At 33.6% G+C, this 20,996-nt stretch overlaps 2 protein-coding genes across 3 annotated transcripts; both read right to left on the reverse strand.

Moving 5' to 3' along the window:
- Positions 1–8,977: 8,977 nt before the first annotated feature.
- LOC110418529 (uncharacterized) lies at positions 8,978–12,925 on the reverse strand. 2 transcript variants are annotated; one of them, XM_021431277.2, is made up of 6 exons: positions 12,750–12,925; positions 12,387–12,576; positions 11,596–12,075; positions 10,849–11,004; positions 9,998–10,425; positions 8,978–9,767 (listed from the first exon to the last, which is right to left on the reverse strand). In XM_021431277.2, the coding sequence occupies exons 2-6, from the start codon at positions 12,526–12,528 to the stop codon at positions 9,066–9,068; spliced, it is 1,908 nt and encodes a 635-aa protein (XP_021286952.1). In that variant the 5' UTR covers positions 12,529–12,576; positions 12,750–12,925; the 3' UTR covers positions 8,978–9,065. The 2 variants fall into 2 exon arrangements, with proteins under 2 accessions (XP_021286952.1, XP_021286951.1); XM_021431276.2 differs by having other exon boundaries at positions 12,387–12,925.
- Positions 12,926–16,904: 3,979 nt separating this feature from the next.
- On the reverse strand, positions 16,905–19,260 carry LOC110418711 (uncharacterized). Its single transcript, XM_021431512.1, has 5 exons — positions 19,113–19,260; positions 18,531–19,019; positions 18,281–18,436; positions 17,707–18,134; positions 16,905–17,543 (listed from the first exon to the last, which is right to left on the reverse strand). Exons 1-5 carry the CDS (start codon positions 19,258–19,260, stop codon positions 16,905–16,907), a joined length of 1,860 nt encoding a protein of 619 aa, XP_021287187.1.
- Between the last annotated feature and the right edge of the window lie 1,736 nt (positions 19,261–20,996).

A 20,996-nucleotide genomic window follows, 5' to 3' on the forward strand; every position in this document is an offset into this window, starting at 1 on the left:
CAGTTGCTTACAATGATTTGAGTGATCTTATTTATTTTAACTTTCAAGAGTCTTCGATTAATTTTTTACGGTCCAAATTGTGGAGTGAATTGGGCTTGGTAGATGGCATTAGTCAGGCTTCCATCAATGTTTAGTCATATGGTAATTAAGATTAGTAGGAATTGATTTTTATTTGAATTGGGCCATAGACTATGAATCCATTTTTGTTCACGTCAGGGGATGAAGAATAGTTGGTAAGGGCTACCTTCGGTTTAAGGTGTCTTTCACCTTTCATGGTGTTTGAATAGTTGATAAATCTACCATGTTTCTTTCGTGTTGTTAGAAATGCTGTTTCTGATCGGTGAGGTATGCTGTTTGTCTTCTGTGTATTTATGTATCTGTAGAGGAGAAAATACCAGCACTTGATGACTACAGTAGGACATGGCTTTACAAGGGTGTCGCTGATTTAGACGTGTGAATGTTGTGATGTCCTGTGTTTCCCAGCACAATAGTCTTGAGTTGTGAGGCTGTCTTTCAGCTATTATCTATGAATAAAATGAATTGTTCGAGCAAAACAAAAGAAATCGCTTTGTCTATTTTTGTATATGTCTTATGGCTTTCGTCTGATTGGTTATGGTGGTGAAGCGTTGGTCGAGGGTGATCAACAGCCAGCATATTTTTCTTTACTGGTAATACTCTGTTTTGTTGGGTTTCCAGGTTCTAGCCGTGTAAACAAGTCCTGTAACAGGGTTCATCGGGTGTGAAACCTGAGTGCTCCCTTGCAATAAAACATATTGCTTTTAGAAAAAAAAAATAGATGGAGTAATATCTCAGAGTCAAAGTATCACGAAAATGATCATGTAGGATCATTCATTATGTTGTCAAATGATATGAAAAAGGATAAAATGAATTATTATAGATAAAAAATAAATTGTTACAATGTTCTAAAGATTATTTTTTTGTTGATTATGGTGTGTTTTCAAATGAAGTTGGTGTTTATTTTAATGATTTGATCTCTAGCTACAATGATTTGATCTCTGTTCTGCTCTTGCTTTGTACAAGTGGAAAATTAGTATTCGTTGAGCAGTATGTATAGGCGACGGACAATCTGTACAGTAACTGTTGATCCAATTCTATTAGGCGTTAGGAGTGCCGGTTGCCACAAAATTTATCTATGTATCTGGGTTATTAAACCAGCCGTCGTATCAATGTTTTGATGCTCAATAAATTCCTATTTGACTGATTTTTTTTTTCTTGAAACACGATAGGTTAGGATCGGACAGAAAAGTTACATAAATTATGGAAAGTTGATTATGTAGGTGCACAGACGGATATCTAAGGCAGGAAGGTGGAATCTCAGTCATATTTCCAGAACAACAAATGACATGACAGAAAGCTTGGCCAAGTCACGGGTGCAACAGGATCAAAATCTGCTTTGGGTGGTAAGTGAAGATTGCTCAATTGACTGACACTGTATTGAACTGGAGACTGGCACAGGGTGAATTCTGGTGTCAGGAACTGCATAAGGGTCGCATCTGTTCTTTTATTTTTGCTTTATCTACTGTGTTCTGATTGAAAACTGAAGGGCATTGCTGGTTTTCTGTGTTGAATTGTGGTCTTTGGTGAGAGCGTATACCTGGATATGTTTTTGTTTTTGTTCAGGAGCAAGGTTTACTAACCATGTGTTTATGGTGGGGATTGTTAATTGTTGTTACAGCCAGATTGTTGCAGGTTTTTTTTTTTTTATCAGGCATCTTTGGTATACAGGTGTAATACCCTCAAAAAATCCTATTTAATTAATTATATAAAAGGTTATAATCTATATTAAATAAATAAAAATAATATAAGTTCAATTTTTTATAATTACAATTATGACTTTGGGTTTATTAATAAAAAGAGAATAAAATGAGTCTTTTAGCAAATAAAGTAGTTTTGTAAGTATCAATTTTTATCACACATTTAAAGAAAAGTAGTTATATTATCATATTTAAGTTAGTAGAGTTAAGGTCAGTTTATTTTACGTGACAACAACTTACTAAATCACATTTAAAAGAAAAAAGATAGTGGAGGTTAAGTTAGTTTACAAGTTTTAAAAGAAAAAGGAAAACACAGTCAGTTTATTTCATCATACTTAAACGATAATCAATCAAAAGAGTTTAACATTAAAGAAGAAGAAAGATAGAGAAAAGGAAAAAGTATTTAAGGGATTGCTGATTAAGGTATGTTAACGATTGTATTTTCATAGTTTGAGCATAAAAACTTTAAATTATTTTTTTTAATTTTTATTCAAATCCGGGTGGCATGATGGGTACCAATGAAAAAGTCTTGAAAAAATCTTTCCAATGATTGTTGTAGTATAATTTTGTAGTTTGAAAGATATGAATTTTTAAAATTAACTAGGAATTTGATTTTCAATAATTTTGACAATCAAAATTTGGATCATCACAAAAAATACCAGTATAATTCATTCAACCGTGGCTTTTTTTTTTTCTTTTTTTGCAGCTTCATAAAATTTTTTGAGATCAGTGATACTGGTCTTGCAATTTTATTGTTCTAAAGTTCTTTATTCTATTATACTAGTATAGCTTGTATTGTATAGCCATCTTTCACCACTAAACGATTGTTATATTCTTTTTTTCCTCTTTATATAATTTGTTCGTATCTTCAGATTCAATGGTTTTATTAGGCCTATAAATCATGTAATATGTTTTATATATAGTAATAGTATTACAAATGAAATTTATGAGTTCAATGAAATTGAACGAAATAAATGACTACGAGAGAATGACAGTAAATTTTAGCTCTTACTTATGAGCCATTTTCATTTTTTAACATTTTTTACCGAATGTATTCTAAAATGTAAATAGAGCATGTTGGACCTCCTTTGATCAGGAACAAGTTGTAGCTTTAAAGTTTTATTTGATCGTTTAAGAGTCTCAAATTAATTAATTTGATGGCCCAATATATGAAGTGAGTTTGGGTTTGGTAGATGGTATTGGACAGGCTTTCATCATTGTTTAGCTAATAGACGATATGAAGTTTATAATCTGAAATATATAGCAAAATAGCCTTAGTCAAACAATGATTGACCATGCATGACATTCGCTTGTCCTAAAAAGTAGTAACTGGTTTTTATTTGAAATGTATTTATAGGCCGTAGATTATGGATGAATATATAGGGAAATGTTTATCTTTTCTTCTTCGTAATCTATTTTTTCAAGATTCGACCCTTACCCATTACATTTTTGTTCTACTATTTTCAGTACATTTATCATCATCATCCACTTGCGTAAAATTTCAATATTAATTATAAAACTCATACATATATTAAAAATTGATAGACAAAAAGATGAAAAAGAATCGAATTTTCGAGTGCGAATTCACAAGTTCTTATCTGCTTATAATGTGTGTCAGCCTAACATCTGCAGACAGAGGACACTCTAAAATCAACTGCTAACATTGGAACATAAGTCAATACAGCAACAAAAGGAGCGTTCAGCACATCATGGTCTCACCACCATGCGGAAAAGGGAGCAGATACATCGACACCATATCTGTCCAAAGAGTCTACAAATGATGAAGGTGGTTTTTTTTTTTTTTTATTGTCACTTTCTCCTAGAATGTGATGTATGACTTAGTCCAATGGAAAATTTTCAAGTCGTTGGTGTTTTTCTGGTATGAATTTTTTAAAATATTATTTATATTACCATTCCATTGAAAAAACCATGTACAATTTTTGTATTTTATTTATCATCAGTGAGATTCTTTGGAAAAAAAAAGAGAGTAAATAACATCATGATTAGGTGGTTAATTAGTGAAAACAAAGGAGGAAAAGGATCATGTGCCCACGTTCTTAGGTTCACTTAAACTAATTGAGAAAAGCCATTGCTTTCTCCTTCCTTAAAAGTATGAATTTGTTCTTTATGGAAGAATAAACGTATAGTTTGAAGATTCTCTAGCAGTGGATGAGGATTGTTTTTTTTTTTTTAATTTTTGTTTCGGTCATCCGCTCTTCTTTCCCTTGAATGAGGAACATTTCTTCATTCCCACACGTGAGGAGCCATTTTCTATTTCATTTTAGAGTGAAGGGCTTGTGACCAAGTCCGCCTTTGAGAGTTTGACAAGTTCTTTTGTCTACAAGTGCCTACATTTGGATTATCTTTTCTTCCAATGACTCTTTCATTAAACCATCTGAGTTTTCCCTAAATAACGGTTAGATTCACCGCCCTTGCTAAGCTTGTACTCGGTGCCATGCGTACAAAAAGAAAAACAAGATATTGCATGATTTGATTCCCAATTATTATCGTACTAGAATTATTCAAAGCAATTGTTAAAGGTCTAACCTATTGTTGCGAGTTCAACTCGAGTAGTTAGAGTTTAGGCTGCACAGTCAGATTGATTCTATTAGTGCAGTTTTAAAATTTTAAAAATTAAATTAACTAAAATTTCTTAAAAAAATAATCAAAATCAACCGAATTATTGTAAAACAATTAAACATACTGAAATCGAATTATATCAATTGATTTGGCGGATTATTCTGATTTAAATTGAAATATGATCACTACAAGTGTTAAAATATCTTTTCTAATTAATTAAATTAAGATTAATTATCCCACTGATTTGGTGTATTGCCTTCACTCTTTCATTTTAATATGTATGCACGTTCGTCCATTCACTCTTCACTTTACAAACAGTAAATTAATTAATGTTCTACCCTAATAAATAAAGGGGATAGACAGTTCAGTACTGTTGGGATTCTCTTTTTAGTTAATTAATAAAGACTAAAGGGGGTTTAATTGACTGAATCTTCCTCAAGTCAATGCGTGCATGGTTTCCTCTTTCGAAGTCTTCTCTGGTTTTTACCCATTCATTTTGCTCCCTTTTTCTTTCAACAGTAAGTTTCATATCTATGTAGGCAATGTATGAGAAAGTAATGAATAAAAAAAATAATAGAAGGGATCGAGCAGAACTCATTTACTGTAAGAAATATTCATTTCTGTTTTCTTGTAAGATTATTTCCAAGGTTGAGAAGAGATAACTGTAAACCAATATGCATTCCCAAAGTCCAATATGCTTTTCTTTTGGGTATATCTATAAAAGAAATTCAAGGGGATGGAGATCAGGAGATTAAAATCCAATATGATGTTTGTCTAATTATAATTGATTTGAGTAACTTTCTTTCCTCTTTTTTTCTTGGATAAAATAGTGTTAGTTTTTTTTTTTGAAAAAAAATAATTAGTTTATTATTACGTATTTGACTCAATCCTCACTTAATCAGGTTCGAATTTTCATTTAGGATGTGTTCCCTTTGACCCAATTTGTGTTAGATTCTTGCTTAGCTCTACCATGCAAAGAACACAAATTGAGCAAAGATGTTTTTCCTTGCCTATTGAAAGAGTGAAACAACAACAGCCTAGTAAAAAAACAAGTAGAATCCTTGTTAGTTAATTGTCTGAACTCACAGTTTAATTTACAACTTTTAGTACTCCCCCGAGCAAAAGGTCAACTTATAGCCCTAAAATCTCTTGCTTCAAAGGGACAAAAGAGTTGCAAGTTGCTTAGTCTAATTAAATAGACTGGACTAGGTTTGATCAGACAAATTATAAATTGAGTTTTAGTTTCCCTGGTTCGAAGAGAGAGAGGGAGAAAGAAGCATCAATCATGTGATTATGCAAGTAAATATTTGAAGCACATGGTTCTAATGTCGTGACGATGTTGGCTTTCTTCTGAAATATCGCTTTCTTTGTGATTACAAGCAATATCATCATTAACGTAGTATTCTCACGACCACTTTAATATATATATATATATATATTTGTAGAAATTTTTTAAAGAAATTGTAGAATATGATGGAGGAAAAAAAAGCATAAATGCCACTTTTTGTTCATGATGTGCATATTGAGGCATATATATAGAAAAATTAAGGATAATGAACAAAATTGCTTCCAGCATTTCTCCCTTTGGCTTTTGGTGAGATTATTGAAGTAACTAAATGTAAACACTTCATTAGCTAAGCTTGGTGTTGATAGATGAAAAATGTTCTATACTTTGTGATAGTGTGAAGTAATTCGGATGAATTTTTTATGAACTTCGGTTGTTTCAATTTCTTATTTTTGAATGAATTTTTTATTTTACGGTTTGTGTTTCCTAATGTATGTTTATCTCAATTATATCGAAATATAAGTAATTGTATCATTTTTCTGATATTAATAAAATTGTCTCATTTCGATGAAAAAAGAAAAAGTAAACACTTTTTAAATTCCTTCTCAATTCTGACACATGTAAAAATAAATCAAACCAGCTATTACATTTTTACTAATTTTCCTGCCACCACGATTAATTTCTATCCAAATATACCATATCAAATAAACCTTTAGCAAACTTTGTGTGTGATGTTGCTTGAATCAATTGGAAAATCCAAAGAAGATATGTAACCTTGGCTAGTGAAAACTAGAATAAAGAATCCACCGTCAATTGTATCATAGCGGAACAAGGCGTTTGCATTCTTTTTTATTCCATGGGAATTTTGTACAAAAGTAAAATATTTGCTTCATTAAATACTTAACGACTGTTAGCATGTGAGGCTTAATTTTCTATGTTGTAATTAAAACAATTAAAAAAAATTATTCTTGTTCGTGTTCTTGCATTTTGGTAATTGTAAGGCTAGCCCCGAGAACTATATATATGGTAGTCTAGGCTCCGAAAGTGTCAAATTAAGGTAGATCTTGAGAGCCTCTTCCTCTTCGAAGAAATCTTAGCCATTAGCATCTCACAGCAATGTCCACTAGTGGTCAAGGTATTCCAGACACATTTCCTCCGAGGACGCCGATATCGACACAACCCCCAGGTTCAGGAGGAAGTAGCACAAGTAATACTGGTGTTAGAGATGCTATGCCGCCTAGAAGATGCTATGCTGACCATAGAAGATGCATGGTGCTGCATCATGTCAAACCGAGGTAAGTAAAAAGGACGTTTGATAAAGAGTAATGCTATTTTGTCCGATTTTAGATTATCCAGGTATTTATAAATAACAAGAACATGATAAATAATAATTTTTTTGTGAATAATTAGAAGGTTATCTTATTATTCAGAAATGACATGAATACGATAACTAATACTTTCAAGTATTTATATTTTATAAATAGTTGGATGGCCATATAATCGGACACTTTGCATTTCTCTGCAATAATAAGACCATGCAGTTTGAAGTCCAAATTTGCTTAATTGTTACTGTATGTAGCACAATTGATGTGTAAAATATGTAATATATTTCCGAAATAATGTCATAAGAAGTCATGTACTCACGTATATATGTCCTGTAAGAAGTCAAGTGTATGTATTGCTGTGTGAAAAAAATGAAGTCATTTGTACAGTCATGTGTAGAATACTTCGTCGGAACTAAAGATGTATTATTGAAGTTATTAATTTTAAGAATTTGCATGGTCCAATTGTGAAGTCAAAATTCCAAAAAAAAAAATCAATTTGTATAGCTAAATTACTTTGAGAGAGAACTCTCTTTCTCTCTCTGTCTCTCTCTCTCTCTCTCTCTATATATATATATAAGATAAATGAAAAAAAAAAAAAACCAAAGTCTATCCTTGCAATAACAACAAGAACTACACTCTTTTTTTGGAAAGGCATAAATTCTATAAATGGATCGACAGTGGTACATTAGACACAAGAGATGGATATATCCCCGCCATGATAGAATTTCCATCTCTAGCATCACAAGTAATAGAACCAGTCCATAACAGAAAGGCCATCATAATCACCCAGCTTTCACTATTAGAGACAGCAAACAAAAGCAGAATCACATTTCTCATCAAGTAAATACGAAAGATAGCAAGCTGGAGTGTGAGGAAAGTGCCAAGACAGGTATAGGTAGGCAAAGTGAGCTGAGGTGGTTTATTAGGGAAGATGTAAACATTGATAGCGAAGGTGGTGATTAGTTTCAATGGATGCTAACCTTCGTGAAGCACTCCCTTATCTGCACATTTTCTATTTTTGTTTCCTCTGCAGGTTTTTTTATCCTCGAGAGAAAGCCATCTAGGCCACTTCTATTATATATGGGATCATTATTCGGTTGTCACATGATGAAAAAATAAAATCAATTAGTACAAATAAAAAAAATTGTTAAAATATTGTTTTCAAATAATTTTTTATTTTGATTATTTAGGACAATGACAACGTTGTAAAGGGTATAATCATAGAGAAAACAAGGGGAGGTTTTCAAAACCAAGAATTAAGTGATATATGCAGTCAAACCAGCTCTTTTATAAAATAAATTGGTGTTTATTTCAATGATTTGATTTCTAGCTACAAGATTTACGATAGATTTAGAATTGGAAAGGAAAATTGTAGATGTGCACATTATAGACAACTCATAATATCATTTAGATTTAGAATCCATATATTTAAGTTTTGGAATTTAAATTGCATCAAGATAGTTTGTAAAATTATTATTTTCTTATTTATTAATAATAAAACACCACATCATTAAATATATATATTATTTTACATTTTAAAATAAGTTGCAACACACCCAATCTAATCACTCTTATTCTTTGGAAATCCCTTTCAATCTCTTTCACTTTATGTTTTTAAAAAAGAAAAATAATATCAATAGAAGAAATATACACTATATTCAATAAAAGATATAAATCAAGTTACACCGAAGAGAATGTCGCTCTTGTAATATCTCTTGTGTATCCTTAGTATCTTGATGCCTTATGATTTGCCTTCTTGGATAGCTTTTGTAAAACTCTCTATATAATGAAATTATATTGTTAATTTTTAAAAAACAAAGGGTCACTTTTAAACTGACTCATTAGCAAACTAAATAGAGATTCTTCGACAAAATGTTTTTTTCACTAAAAATAGTAATCAAAATATTTATTATTAAAAAAAAGATAGGAAGAGCGAAATTAATTTATGCAAGTTAAAGGTCTTAGATCATTTGCTAATTTTTAATTAAAGGGAGAGATTTTAATTAACTCCTTGCATAAATGATACATGTACATAGGCACACCTCAAAAGTTTTCGATAAAATATTCCTATATTTACATACAATATTCAAACCCACTTGACTAGTGATATGTATTACACTTCTTCAAAATGGACAGCTCAGATTGAAATTTCCCTTCTCTATTCTCCAATTTAAAACACCTTCCTTCAAAAAGCTTGTCATGCTTACGACCACAAAACAGAGACCTTGAGCCGTATGTTGAGTTCCATAAATCAACAGAAAGAGGAAAATTCAACGAAGCTAATAACACAACCGGGACGCAAACGAAAATGGAAATGAGGGTAGGGATCCATATTGCTCCATGCTGGTAAGTCAAGAAAGCAGATGCGACAAAAGCTGCCATCATCATCCCTATGGAGACGAAGAGTGTCCCCAATCCAAGCAACAACATACATGGTAATCGCTTAACGAAGTCATCTTCTTCGAAAGGCGAAGTGAGGATTGATAAAAACATTAAGACTGACGAAGCGGAGGAGAACAATGCCATTGCATCAGATATGATGAAGATTTTAAATGGAATCTTCTGCAGGATGATAGGATTTGCTGCATCGTTCTGCAAACTTCCTGGTAGGGTGAGTATTGCAACGAACACTACAATGAATAGTAATGTTGCAACCATTAGCATTGAGTGTGAAGTTCTTCTCATCCAATCTTCTCCCCTTCTTTTTAAATCTTCATGCTCCTTAACGAATATATCCCAGGGTGTAAATCCTTCAGCATTTCTCATTTCTTTACACAAAGGTTGCACAACCTTTTCCACCTCCTGTGAAAAACATAGAGTATGCATATTAAATCTAATTGAATTGATATCGTATTGGAGAAAAAAATTGGATGAAAATGTTGGCTTAGCTTGTAATACCTATACAAAATCAATTTCTCCTGAACGACAAAGATTTTTACCAGAAGGTTATAGAGTCTATACTAACAATTCCATTAATAAAAATTTTGGAAGGCCTAAAAAGGTAAGGATTATAGAAATTGGCGAGAAAGTACCTTAAACCATAATAATTCTCGTTGCATTTGAAGAGCAGCACCTGATACATGATTGAGTCGATCTTGAAGGGGTAACTTGGCAACTAAGTGCAACATGTTGTTTTTGTTTTCATCTTCATATGTTGCAATCAAATCTTTAATGGAACCTATGCCATAGATTAAACTGAAGATACTCTCATGACGATATAAAATTGCAACGTGAAATATGCTGCGATTATCTTTGTTTACCCTCCATATCAGGTCAGGATAAGAGTTGATAAGCTGAATTAGAAATTCGACATTTCCTGCTTCTGCTGCGTCTAGTGTTAAGATTGAAGGATGCTCGATTAAGCACCACATCATCTCATGCTCTAACTGTAGTACCTTTTTCCAAACGCTATCCACAAGTCGAAGGGCCTGACTTAGCTTCGTGCTATGGTGATCAAATCCTGTGATATTCATGGATAAAGATTACAACTTTTCAATTTAATTGAAGAATTTTTCTTTTTGATAAAATTAAAATGTTATTAAATATGTGTGAATGATATGATAATTTGATTAATAAAGAATTTTATATTGAAATTTACAGCCACACGCTAGAAGAATAAACAAACCGTAACAACACCAAATAGAATAAAGAAATTACGATCTCCCTATAATGATTAAATATTACCACCATGCAAAAAAAAAAAAATTAAATTGATCCATCCCAGATTTAATTAAAGAATCGATAGTTTTAACTTCACGAAATGCATGCAGAAATATAAAAATTTAATAAGATTACAGTTCAGAGTGGTATATATTGAGAAAAAGAAAAAGACAACGTAACATGGTTCACGAGCATTTCATCAGGATTTTTTTAGAAACCAAACCTGAAAATTTGACGATTATTCTCCTCCACATCCCAACTGGGGCTTTGTCGACCAACAACGAAGGTTTTTGAGCAAGCACGTGCAGAGCTGTCTCATTAAATGAGCCCCGAGTCGTAGCTAGTTGAGGGTACTTTTCTTGCATATTAAAGGCCACGTCTGCAGGATTGATAAAGAATTAAATGTTTTGTTTTCTGCCTCAATCAAACTATATTTTTTTTAATCAATATAAGACATTGACACAAGTTCAATGATCACGAGTAAAAATCAATCATGGAATCACTAAATCAGAAAATTAATTTTTTATTAATATCAAAAAATTGATGATTATTAGATATGACTACATCAGTACTAGTCCATGAAAGACAGTGCACTTAGATGAGATCACATAGAAGAGTGCAGGGATGGGAACAAAGAAAGGCAGGGCGTCAGGTCAAGCCACCGAACACAGCCAGAGGAGGGCAGACACCTTATTTTTCCCAAAAATCGTCTCCTATTTCAATCATAACCCTCCTGTATGGGCGCAAGAGGTGCAATAGGGTGTGAAACAGAGGTATCTGGGGAGAGTCAGTGACACAAAGTCATTTTCTTGATCTTTTTCTACGAGTTTTTAGGCTATTTTTTCCTAGTGAATGTTGTAATGTTTGTTAGAGTAGGATAATAAACTCAATTCGACATTTGGCGTAATTTCACATACTATTACTCTGCGAAACTATGCTTTTAAAAAAATTTACCATAAATTTGTCTTACCGTAGAGACCATTTCTAATACAAATAATGAATATCCCATGCCGTTCTGGATCAGTCAAAACGTCATCGGTGCATTGGTAGAGATGCTGAACCATTTGTCTATGTCCTAACAGAGCAGCTAAATGGAGAGGAGTCACCCCTGCTTTATTTCGGATCTTTGGTAAGCTTGTTTCCAGCTTGATCATAACTAAGGCCAGTGGCACGATTCCGGATATAGCAGCGAAACAAAGAGCAGTGTTTCCATCTTTGTTTTCGAGTTTCAAGTCGACAGGCTGCATCCACTCAGTTACCAATTTCTTCACCAAAGCAATTTGTTTCGCCGCGGTCGCAACGTGAAGAACAGTCTCCATTCCTTCCGTTATACTCTGTCGCACCGCCCATGGATATGTGGAAACAATGGATCTAGCCGTTTCGATGTCTCCGTTCATTGCAGCTCGATAAAGAGGTATGCCATATCTGCTGTAATCTTTTCTCCCTTTCTCTGAAATATTATTCCACAATCACAAACATAAAAATTCGGTAAGGTTACAAAAATATCTTTGTGAAATTGATGTGATAATAAATTCAATACATTTATTTTTTTAATATAATGTTGGTAATTTTCATAAATATGGTCTAATTTAATGGAGGTTTTTTTTTAGTAAAAGAATTTTATTAAATAAGCGAACAATCAAAGAATTTTAGCAATAAAACTCTATTATGCTGTTAGATTTGTCTATTTGTTTCTATTAAGAAGAAAGACTTGTCAATTTTGAACCCAGCAATACAAAACATAAATTTATATATGCTTACTGGTAAACAGATATGGATCTGGCAAGCAAGAATCAGTCTGAGCTGAAGTTGACCTCTCAGCATAATTTCCATCCTGAACTTCAATGATTGATGGCGAATTGATATCCATATCAACCCCAACTTCCAGCGGCTTAGTGGCCATTGAATTATTCTGTTAATCAGGGTCAGTTCCTTTATGCTGGAAATCCCTCTGCAACAATGAATGGCTGCCCATTTGTCATCACAGGGTTTTAACTAGCCTTACCGGTAACATTGATGACTACATGTGCATTGATCGACAAGTAAAACGAAAGAGAAATTTTCGAATGAAAAACAAAAGGAACGTGGCCCATGCATATAGATAGAAAATGAAGACTGCTGTACCTAGTTGAAAGGAATTAGTCGATTAACTTCGAGAAGCAATGGTTTCTGAGTAGAATATATAGCTAAAGTCCTGGGGAGTACTATGAAGAATGCGAAAGCTCAACAGATTAACTATTTTTCGGACTCGCTGTGGAGCTAATGCGAATCGAGAGGAAAACCAGAAAATGAAGAAGAAAGTGTATATCTTCATGTATTGAAAAGAGTGATTACAACAGTGCTTTATATTCAGAACCCCTGACCATTAGGAAATCAGCTAAAGCAACTAAACATTTACTGAACCAAGTAAAAAGTAACTAAGGTAAAATTAATAAACAATAAAAATAAAAACCTACATCTGCTATAAATAAAACACGTTTTAAGTAAAATCCTGCAATTGCTAACTTTATTCTTCAGCCTTCATCTTCAGTCCTGTTCAAGCTGTAACCAACATCAACAGCTTTTCTTTTATCTTGTCTGCATATGCTTGTATGCGGAATAACTACGACAAGAGAGTGATGTCAGACCACTTAAAATCTAAACATAGAATTCCATTCACAGATCGAATCGACTAGGAGATGAGCATTCATGGAAATGGAGCATTTTAGCTTTTTTTTTTGCTTTTTGTCGGAGGGTAGTTGATGAAGTTCAATTTCATGCTTATATCATTTCTCAACAATAATGTAATCTAATATGATAAAATATATAAGATTGTTAAGCATTGACCCGAAAACAGTAACATGATGAGGACAGTGACAGGGACATTACTAAGCAAATGAACATGGCCGGAAGAACCTCCATCACGTGCATAGATTCCTCTTGAATAATAGAAGAACAATAAGAAAACCAGAAGCGATGCAGATCAGGTTGGAATGAATTTTTAAGAGTGGCCGTTGGGATCATCAGAACTCAGACGTCGACATGAAAGTCGATCATGCTTAGCTTAATGCCGGTTCCTCAGATGATCATTCTCCCTTAATTGGTTTGAATTTCTTCATTTTTTTATGTGGTAATCTGATGTTCGATACTTTGAGAGTATGGCCAGTTTCCCATCATATTTTGTATCGTAATTCGTTTTTTAATATATCTATTTAGCTTTTTAATAAAGTTTATTGAAGTAAACGCTCTATCACCGCTAATTAAGAAGCTCTCAAGTAAACTCCCATAAAGTCAGGACGTGAAACGGTACTAAATAATTAATGGGCTATCCTATTAGCATTATTGGATTTTTTTTATTATTAAAACAATCAAAAGGATATTAAACTAGAGCAGAAGCTAGACAAAACCTGCAATATCAAAAACACTATTGCATCTTCTAGGAAGGAAGACGGTCTAAACTGTGGAAAGAGCCACTAAAGGTGTGTGCTCTCTGATTAGTGAAAGTAGCAATTGTGCTGAGGTTGTTGTATAATGTGGTCTGTGTAAAGTGATGGCTGGGCGGGATGGTCTTTATCTGATTTTGTTACAGGTCCTGTGGGGTGTTTTTGGTCTTGTGTATAGATCTCCTTTGTGTGAAAACAACAATAATTATTCAAAGGTCTAGTTAACAAATTAATACCTTGTTGAGGAGAGCATCGGATGCCATTTACCTCTATTATTGATATGCCAGTAAGAGTAGTATAATAAGTTTTATTTAAAATTTGTGTTACCTCCTCGAGCAGATACAATACTTTTATATTTCTTTCACTGTTTTGACTATAGATAAGCCGATAAGCCATATTTTCTTGCACATGAACCCTTTAAAAGTCATTTTCCATTTAATGCTATCTTTTGAGTAATCAAAAGTGGAAGCATGTCTTGAACAACGAGTTCTATCTCTAATCATATTGAAAGTTACAAAAAAAAAACATTATTTTTATTTATCTTTCAATCATATTTGTAAAGGGACAAACTCACTTGATTAACTTTTTGTAATATTTTTCATTGCCAATGACTTTTTGTATCATTTTTTTGTAAGTGTATAATTTTCAACCACTCGAACTATGATTTTTTTGCTCAATTGTTCGGACTATGATAATGCGCCATGAAATGTCTATTGCAACAAATAAGAAATTTGGAATGAGATATAAATTGCTGAAGCTAATAAAATCATCATTTAAAAAAAACTTTTTATAATGTTAAGATTTTATGAGTCTATTTGAAATTTGCTTTATCTCCTTCCATTAAAATAAAAATAAAGCCATGTTATCTCCCGTACAATCCGGTCTACGATAACTGAAGGGTGGATTCATGCCCCAATTATGCGTGCATGCATGCATATAGGACAAAGAAGTGTGTGTTGAAAAAAACTTAAACATGTTTTGGGTTTTGTCGTTCACAATTGAACATGATTCGAGGAAACAATTAATAGACCGTTAAATTATAGTAAGATAAGAATAATCTTGAATATAAACCAATGCCTTTGCTTTGTAGCTATCCACTAAAGTCAATTGAGGATGAGATCGTCCCCTAATTTGAGCTCTAGTTTAGAGATATAAAATTAATTATAGATATAAAATGGGAAAGCTTCAATGAATCAATCAATTATAGATATAAAATTAATTATTACTTACTTTGTCATATGAGTGATTGAATGCATGCTTTGGCATTCTTGCTACTAATTAATTTCAAGAAGAAACTATACAGTATTTCCATTGACATTAGGTTATAACTGAAAAGATAATAATAAATGAATATGATTTAATCTCATAAATTCATTTGTGAAGTTTAAAATTTTCAATGTTTCCTTAGTGTATAAATTAATAATCATCTAAGAAGAAATAGATCTCGAGGACGTAGTCAGAGAAGAGGGCAGAGGAGGACCATGTAATCAACCAAATGCTTATCCTTAATTTCAGCCTCGAGTCCTGAGACACGCTTGGCCCAATCAACAATGGACAACGCCCTTTTTCAAGCCTGCAATAGCTAACCATATGTACAAAGACTTTGGCTTATTGAACCAAGGCTTTCTGTGTAGTGAAAATCAAAATCTCCCAACATTTTCGTGGACACTTGAAGCTTAAAACAAATAAGATTTAATCGGTAATCTCAGCATTCAGTAATGAGAAGTCAAAAGCAAATTAACACCTCACCCCAAGGAGTTGAAGAGACAGAACAAGAATGTATTGACACAAAAAAGTAGAAGCAATGGAAGGAAGAAGAAGAGCTAGCATTTCTAAAAGGAAGTGGTGAGATATTAGAAAGAGAAAAAGTTTGATTCTACAACTAATAAGTATTCTTTTTTTGGATTAATGAGGTTTGGAGAGAGCCCTGATTTTTCCCAAGTTCAATTAAGAAACAAAACACACAAGTTCCACAAAAATGTACAAGGAAGAGAAAGCTGCCAACAGAGTAAAGGTCATTATGGGTTCACACAAAGAGCAAATGCAGAAACTATGTCACGGTGTTTGGGGCCAAAAGGTTGAGCCTGATGATGAAGAAGGTAATAAGTTCAAGGATACGGATGAGAGGGTTATCACTTGGTAGACTTGCTTCAATGGACTGTTGAGCTATCATAGCAGCGCGTTGGAAATGAATTAGATATTCTAAGACAAGCACATGAGTTGGTTGAAGAGGAAAATCTGCAAGAATGGGATCAACAATGGAAGGAATTGTGGCTTCAATGAACATTAATTACTTTGTCAAATGAGTGACTGATGGCATGCTCTTGCATTCTTGCTATTGATCAGGAGAAGTAACAATATATCATTCTCTTTTTCTGGCCTTTAGATTTGGATTATCAATGGTTGAATTTTATTTCTTTCTTTAGTTCTTTTTTGTACTTGGAATTAGAGAAGAGAAAGAACCTTTTTTTTTTTTATGAAACTTCTTGGATACTATCATTCAGTGGATAAAGATAAGCCTAAAGCAACCCACACAAGGACACAACTGAGGGAAAGTTGCAGCAGAAAATTTGAGAAAATATACCAAATATTCTTCATTTCAAACATATGAAAAACCAGATAAGTTTATATATTTACAAAACTAAGAATTAAGACTAAAGCTGAAATTTATATTATTTATAGCCCTGAGTCCTGACATGCACATAGCCCAAGGGGCAAGGTCCTTCAACCCTGCGAAAGAAAACCATATATACAAGGACTTCAGATTTATTGAATTGAGACCTTTTTATAGAAATCCTTTGCTTTGCATTCATCCACAGCTTTCCGAGGAGACCATCGAACGCAGAAGCTTGGCTGTTCAAGGAGAAGTGATGTGATAGGGCTGCTTGAAAAGCTTATTCCGAGGATGAAACAGGGACCTTGAATCGTAAGTTGAATTCCATACATCAATAAAAAGAGGTAAGTTCAGGGAAGCAAACAAAGAAATTGGCACAGAGCCTAAAGTGGCGATGGCTGCAGGGACCCAGAGATGTCCATGGTAATAAATTATGAACACGGTGGCACTGAAAGCTACTATTACGCTACCGATGGACATGAAGAAGGTTGCCAGCCCAATCATCAACATGAATGGTAATCGCTTGATGAAGTCATGCTCCTTGTAACGTGAAGTGAGGATGGATAAGAACATCAGGATTGAAGCCAAAGCCGAGAACAGCGCCATTGCGTCTGATGTGACAAACACCAGGAAGGACATTCTCCGCAGGAAGTTAGGTTCCCCTGAATTATCTTTTGAACCACCTGGGACAGTAAAGATGCTGGCGAACGTTACAGTGGCAATTAGTGTTGGGACCATCAGCGATGATTCAGCCGTTTTTTTCATCCATTCTTCCCCTTCTTTCATCAAACCTTTGTGTTGCTCCATGAACAATTCCCAGGGTGTAAAGTTTTCATTATTTCTCTGTTCTCTACAGGAAGGCTGCACCAAACTTTCCACCTCCTGGTACAGTGAATACAGATTAGATTCTATAACATATTGCCTAACAAGTTTTGATTAATTAGAATCTATAACAGTACTCTTGATGAAATTGATTTGATTCAGAACCTGAAAAGATCATGAAAAGCAAAAGTAAAAATGGAAAGAGAAAGATCAGAGAGAAAACCTGAAACCACAAGAGCTCTCTCTGCATTTGAAGAGCCGCTCCTGATACAATCTTGAGTCGATCTTGAGGCGGTAACCGTGCCGCTAAGTGCAGCATGTTGTTTTTGTTGTCATCTTCATAAGTTGCTATCAAATCCTTGATTGAACCTATCTCGTGGATCAGACTGAAAATACTCTCATGACGATATAAAATGGCGTGATGAAATATACTCTGGTTTTGACTATTTACTCTCCAAATCAGGTCCGGATAAAGGTTGATAAGCTGAACTAAAAACTCTACGTTTCCTGACTGCGCTGCATCCAGCATTAGTACTGTAGGATGCTCAACAAGAGACCACATCTGCTCATGATTTTGCTGCAATACTTTTTCCCAGAGGCTCTTGACAAGCTGAAGAGCCTGATCAAGCTTCAAACTATCATGATCCATCCCTGTAACATTGCATTCAAATTGGATAGCCAATTCGGTTAACAACCTATTGGCTTTTGGGTTAAGAGAAAAGAGATGAGGAATATATTGTTGGTAATTAGAAACCTGACCTGAAAATACCCCAAAAAAAGAAAGAGAGAAAACTGACCTGAACGACTGATTATTCTGCTATATATTCCTAGTCGATTTTCATTTACAGAAAACAATAAAGGCTTTTGAGCAAGCACGTGCAAAGCTGTCTCCTGATTTGAACCTCGTTTTGTAGCTAGTTTTGGTTCCTTGTTTTGCAGGTCAAAGGCTACATCTGTTAATTCATGTGACGCCAAATTATGGAAAACACCATCAAATGAAGCACCAAATCGGAGCAATTGGAGCGGAGGATTTCTGTTCCTACTCACCGTATAGACCAGTTCTAATGCATATAATAAATATTCCATGTCGTTCTGCATCGGTCAAATCAGCATCAGTGTGTTCATAGAGATACTTCACCATGTCTCTGTGTCCTAACAAAGCAGCTAAATGAAGCGGAGTCACTCTTGCATTATTTCGAATTTTGGGCAAGCCTTGATCCTCATTAACCATAAGCTCCGCAAGTGGAACTATTCCAGATATCGCAGCGTAAGAAAGAGCAGTGTTTCCATCTGTGTTCCTAAGACGCAGTGCGACTTGCAAGCCTTGAGCATTTATCCATTCCACCAATTTCTCTACCAACTGAACTTGTTTTCCTAATGCAGCAATGTGAAGAACAGTTTCCCTTCCTTCTGTTATACTCTGCCGCAACGCCTGTTTGTTTTGTCCTATAATTCGACCGACTTCGTCAACAGCGCCCTTCATCGCAGCTTGATAAAGGGGCACACCATACGTTATATAGCTTATTCTTCCTTCATCTGAATAATTCAAGAAACGATATTTTAGCATAAGTCATGATCGATGAACAAGTAAAACAGTAGTGGATGACGCATGGCTTTGACCAAACTTACTTGTAAACAAATACAGATCTGGCACAAGCCCATCTAATTGATCTAAAGTTGAATTTCCAACCTCAACTCCATTACCCGCTCCTGGAGAGTTTGATGGTGAACTAGTGGCATTGACATCAATCCTGACATCAGATATTCTGGCTGCCATTGAGCAAATTCTAATAAAACAAAGCTAAGGTTTCTTCGAATGTATGTCTGCTGCTACAACAACAACTATACTAGTATATATAAATTTACAAAGTTGGGCTAGCGCCAAAGGATATGATGATGAACAGAAAACTTGCGACCAAGGAAACCAAGGTCATCTGTGTGGAACTTCCATGAAGCTTGCCAAAGTATGGCGGAAAGGCAAGAATGATTTTATATATATAGTTTTTATCGAACATTTAGTTCATTAGTTGATGTATGATTTTCTACTTAAATAATAAGATTCGAATCTCTCTTTTTTAATTTTTAAAAAAAAGTTTCGTCTAGAAGAGAAGTTAGAAATAAAAATTGCCTCCACCCAATTGGATTAGATATGCTTTGTGAGTGACCACGGTGAGTGGATTATAGTCTTTGCACAAGCTCCGCACTATGCATATGTCTCGTGAGAATCTTACCTATAAACAATGGAATAATTAACATTCTTAAAAGAATGTTTTGTTGTTTTAACTTTTCTATTTTCTAATGTAATAAGCAAATTACTTTTGACTTAATAAATATTTTTAATTTAGTGAAAAAGAAAAAGCAAATGACTTGTCTCTCTGGTCACTACCTTGAAACTTCTGAAAAAATTTCAAAAACAAAAAAAAAACTTAGAAAATATGGTGCTGATACAAAGCATTGATTATAATAAATACTACCCGATGCTTTTCTTGACCCTTGTCTAATAATGTCAAGTTGACTATATAATTTGTAAAGTCTTGGTTATGCTTTTAAATATTGCTTACCTTATATCTGTTAGTACTCACCTTATTCCCTATTTCACTTGCTAATTGTTTCTATGTAATTTTACACTCTAATAATTTTTTTTATTAAAGAAACAAATAAACATTAAGTTACAAGGTCATATCATGACAAGTTTAAATTTTGTTTTTAATTAATCGAACAAGTTTTGCATGTGAGGAGAGATAAGAATAGCAAAACAAACAAAATTATTTACAAAATCAAAGTTGGATCTAACAGTTCTTTTTATAAAAAAAAAATAGTAAAAAATCAAATAGATGAATCAATATAAAATTAGATGAAAATCATACATAATAAATTCGTATAGCAGTACGAGTATGACTTATTTCTGTTTCATTTTTCCCTTTCCTTTCTTCTTATTATTGACACTAAAATTTAAATATTTAAGATAAAATTCAAAAAGTTTCCTTAAAATATTTCAAAATGATACGCTGTCTCCTTTTATGTTTATAGTCGATTGACTTTTAACACCGTTAATCAACAGTTAAAAGAAATTATATCCAATACTATATAAATATTTTAAGATCCAATACACACACATTTCTATCTATTTATCTATTTATCTATCTATCTATATCTATATATATATAGTAAGAGTGAAAGTTAGAAGCTAGTGGGTGCTCAATCACATGACAGGGAATGACCAACTCTTTACCAAGCTTGATAGAAACTTCAGGGCAAGAGTTAGAATTGGAAATGGGATTTATTTGAAGATTATGGGAATAGAAACAGTAGATGTGGAAACATTGAACTGCACCAAATACATCTAAAAGGTCCATTATGTGCCTGAAGTGACACAAAATCTTCTAAGTGTGGGTCAATTGGCTGAAAATCACTATACTCTTTTGTTTAAAGAGCAGTTTTGCACAATTTTTGATCCACCTGGTGATGAGTTAATGACAGTCAAAATGAAAAATCGATGCTACTCTATTGACT

The sequence above is a fragment of the Theobroma umbraticum genome, unplaced genomic scaffold (assembly GCF_002168275.2).
Source record: "Theobroma umbraticum cultivar Fairchild unplaced genomic scaffold, ASM216827v3 scaffold_50.0, whole genome shotgun sequence".
NCBI lineage: Eukaryota > Viridiplantae > Streptophyta > Magnoliopsida > Malvales > Malvaceae > Theobroma > Theobroma umbraticum.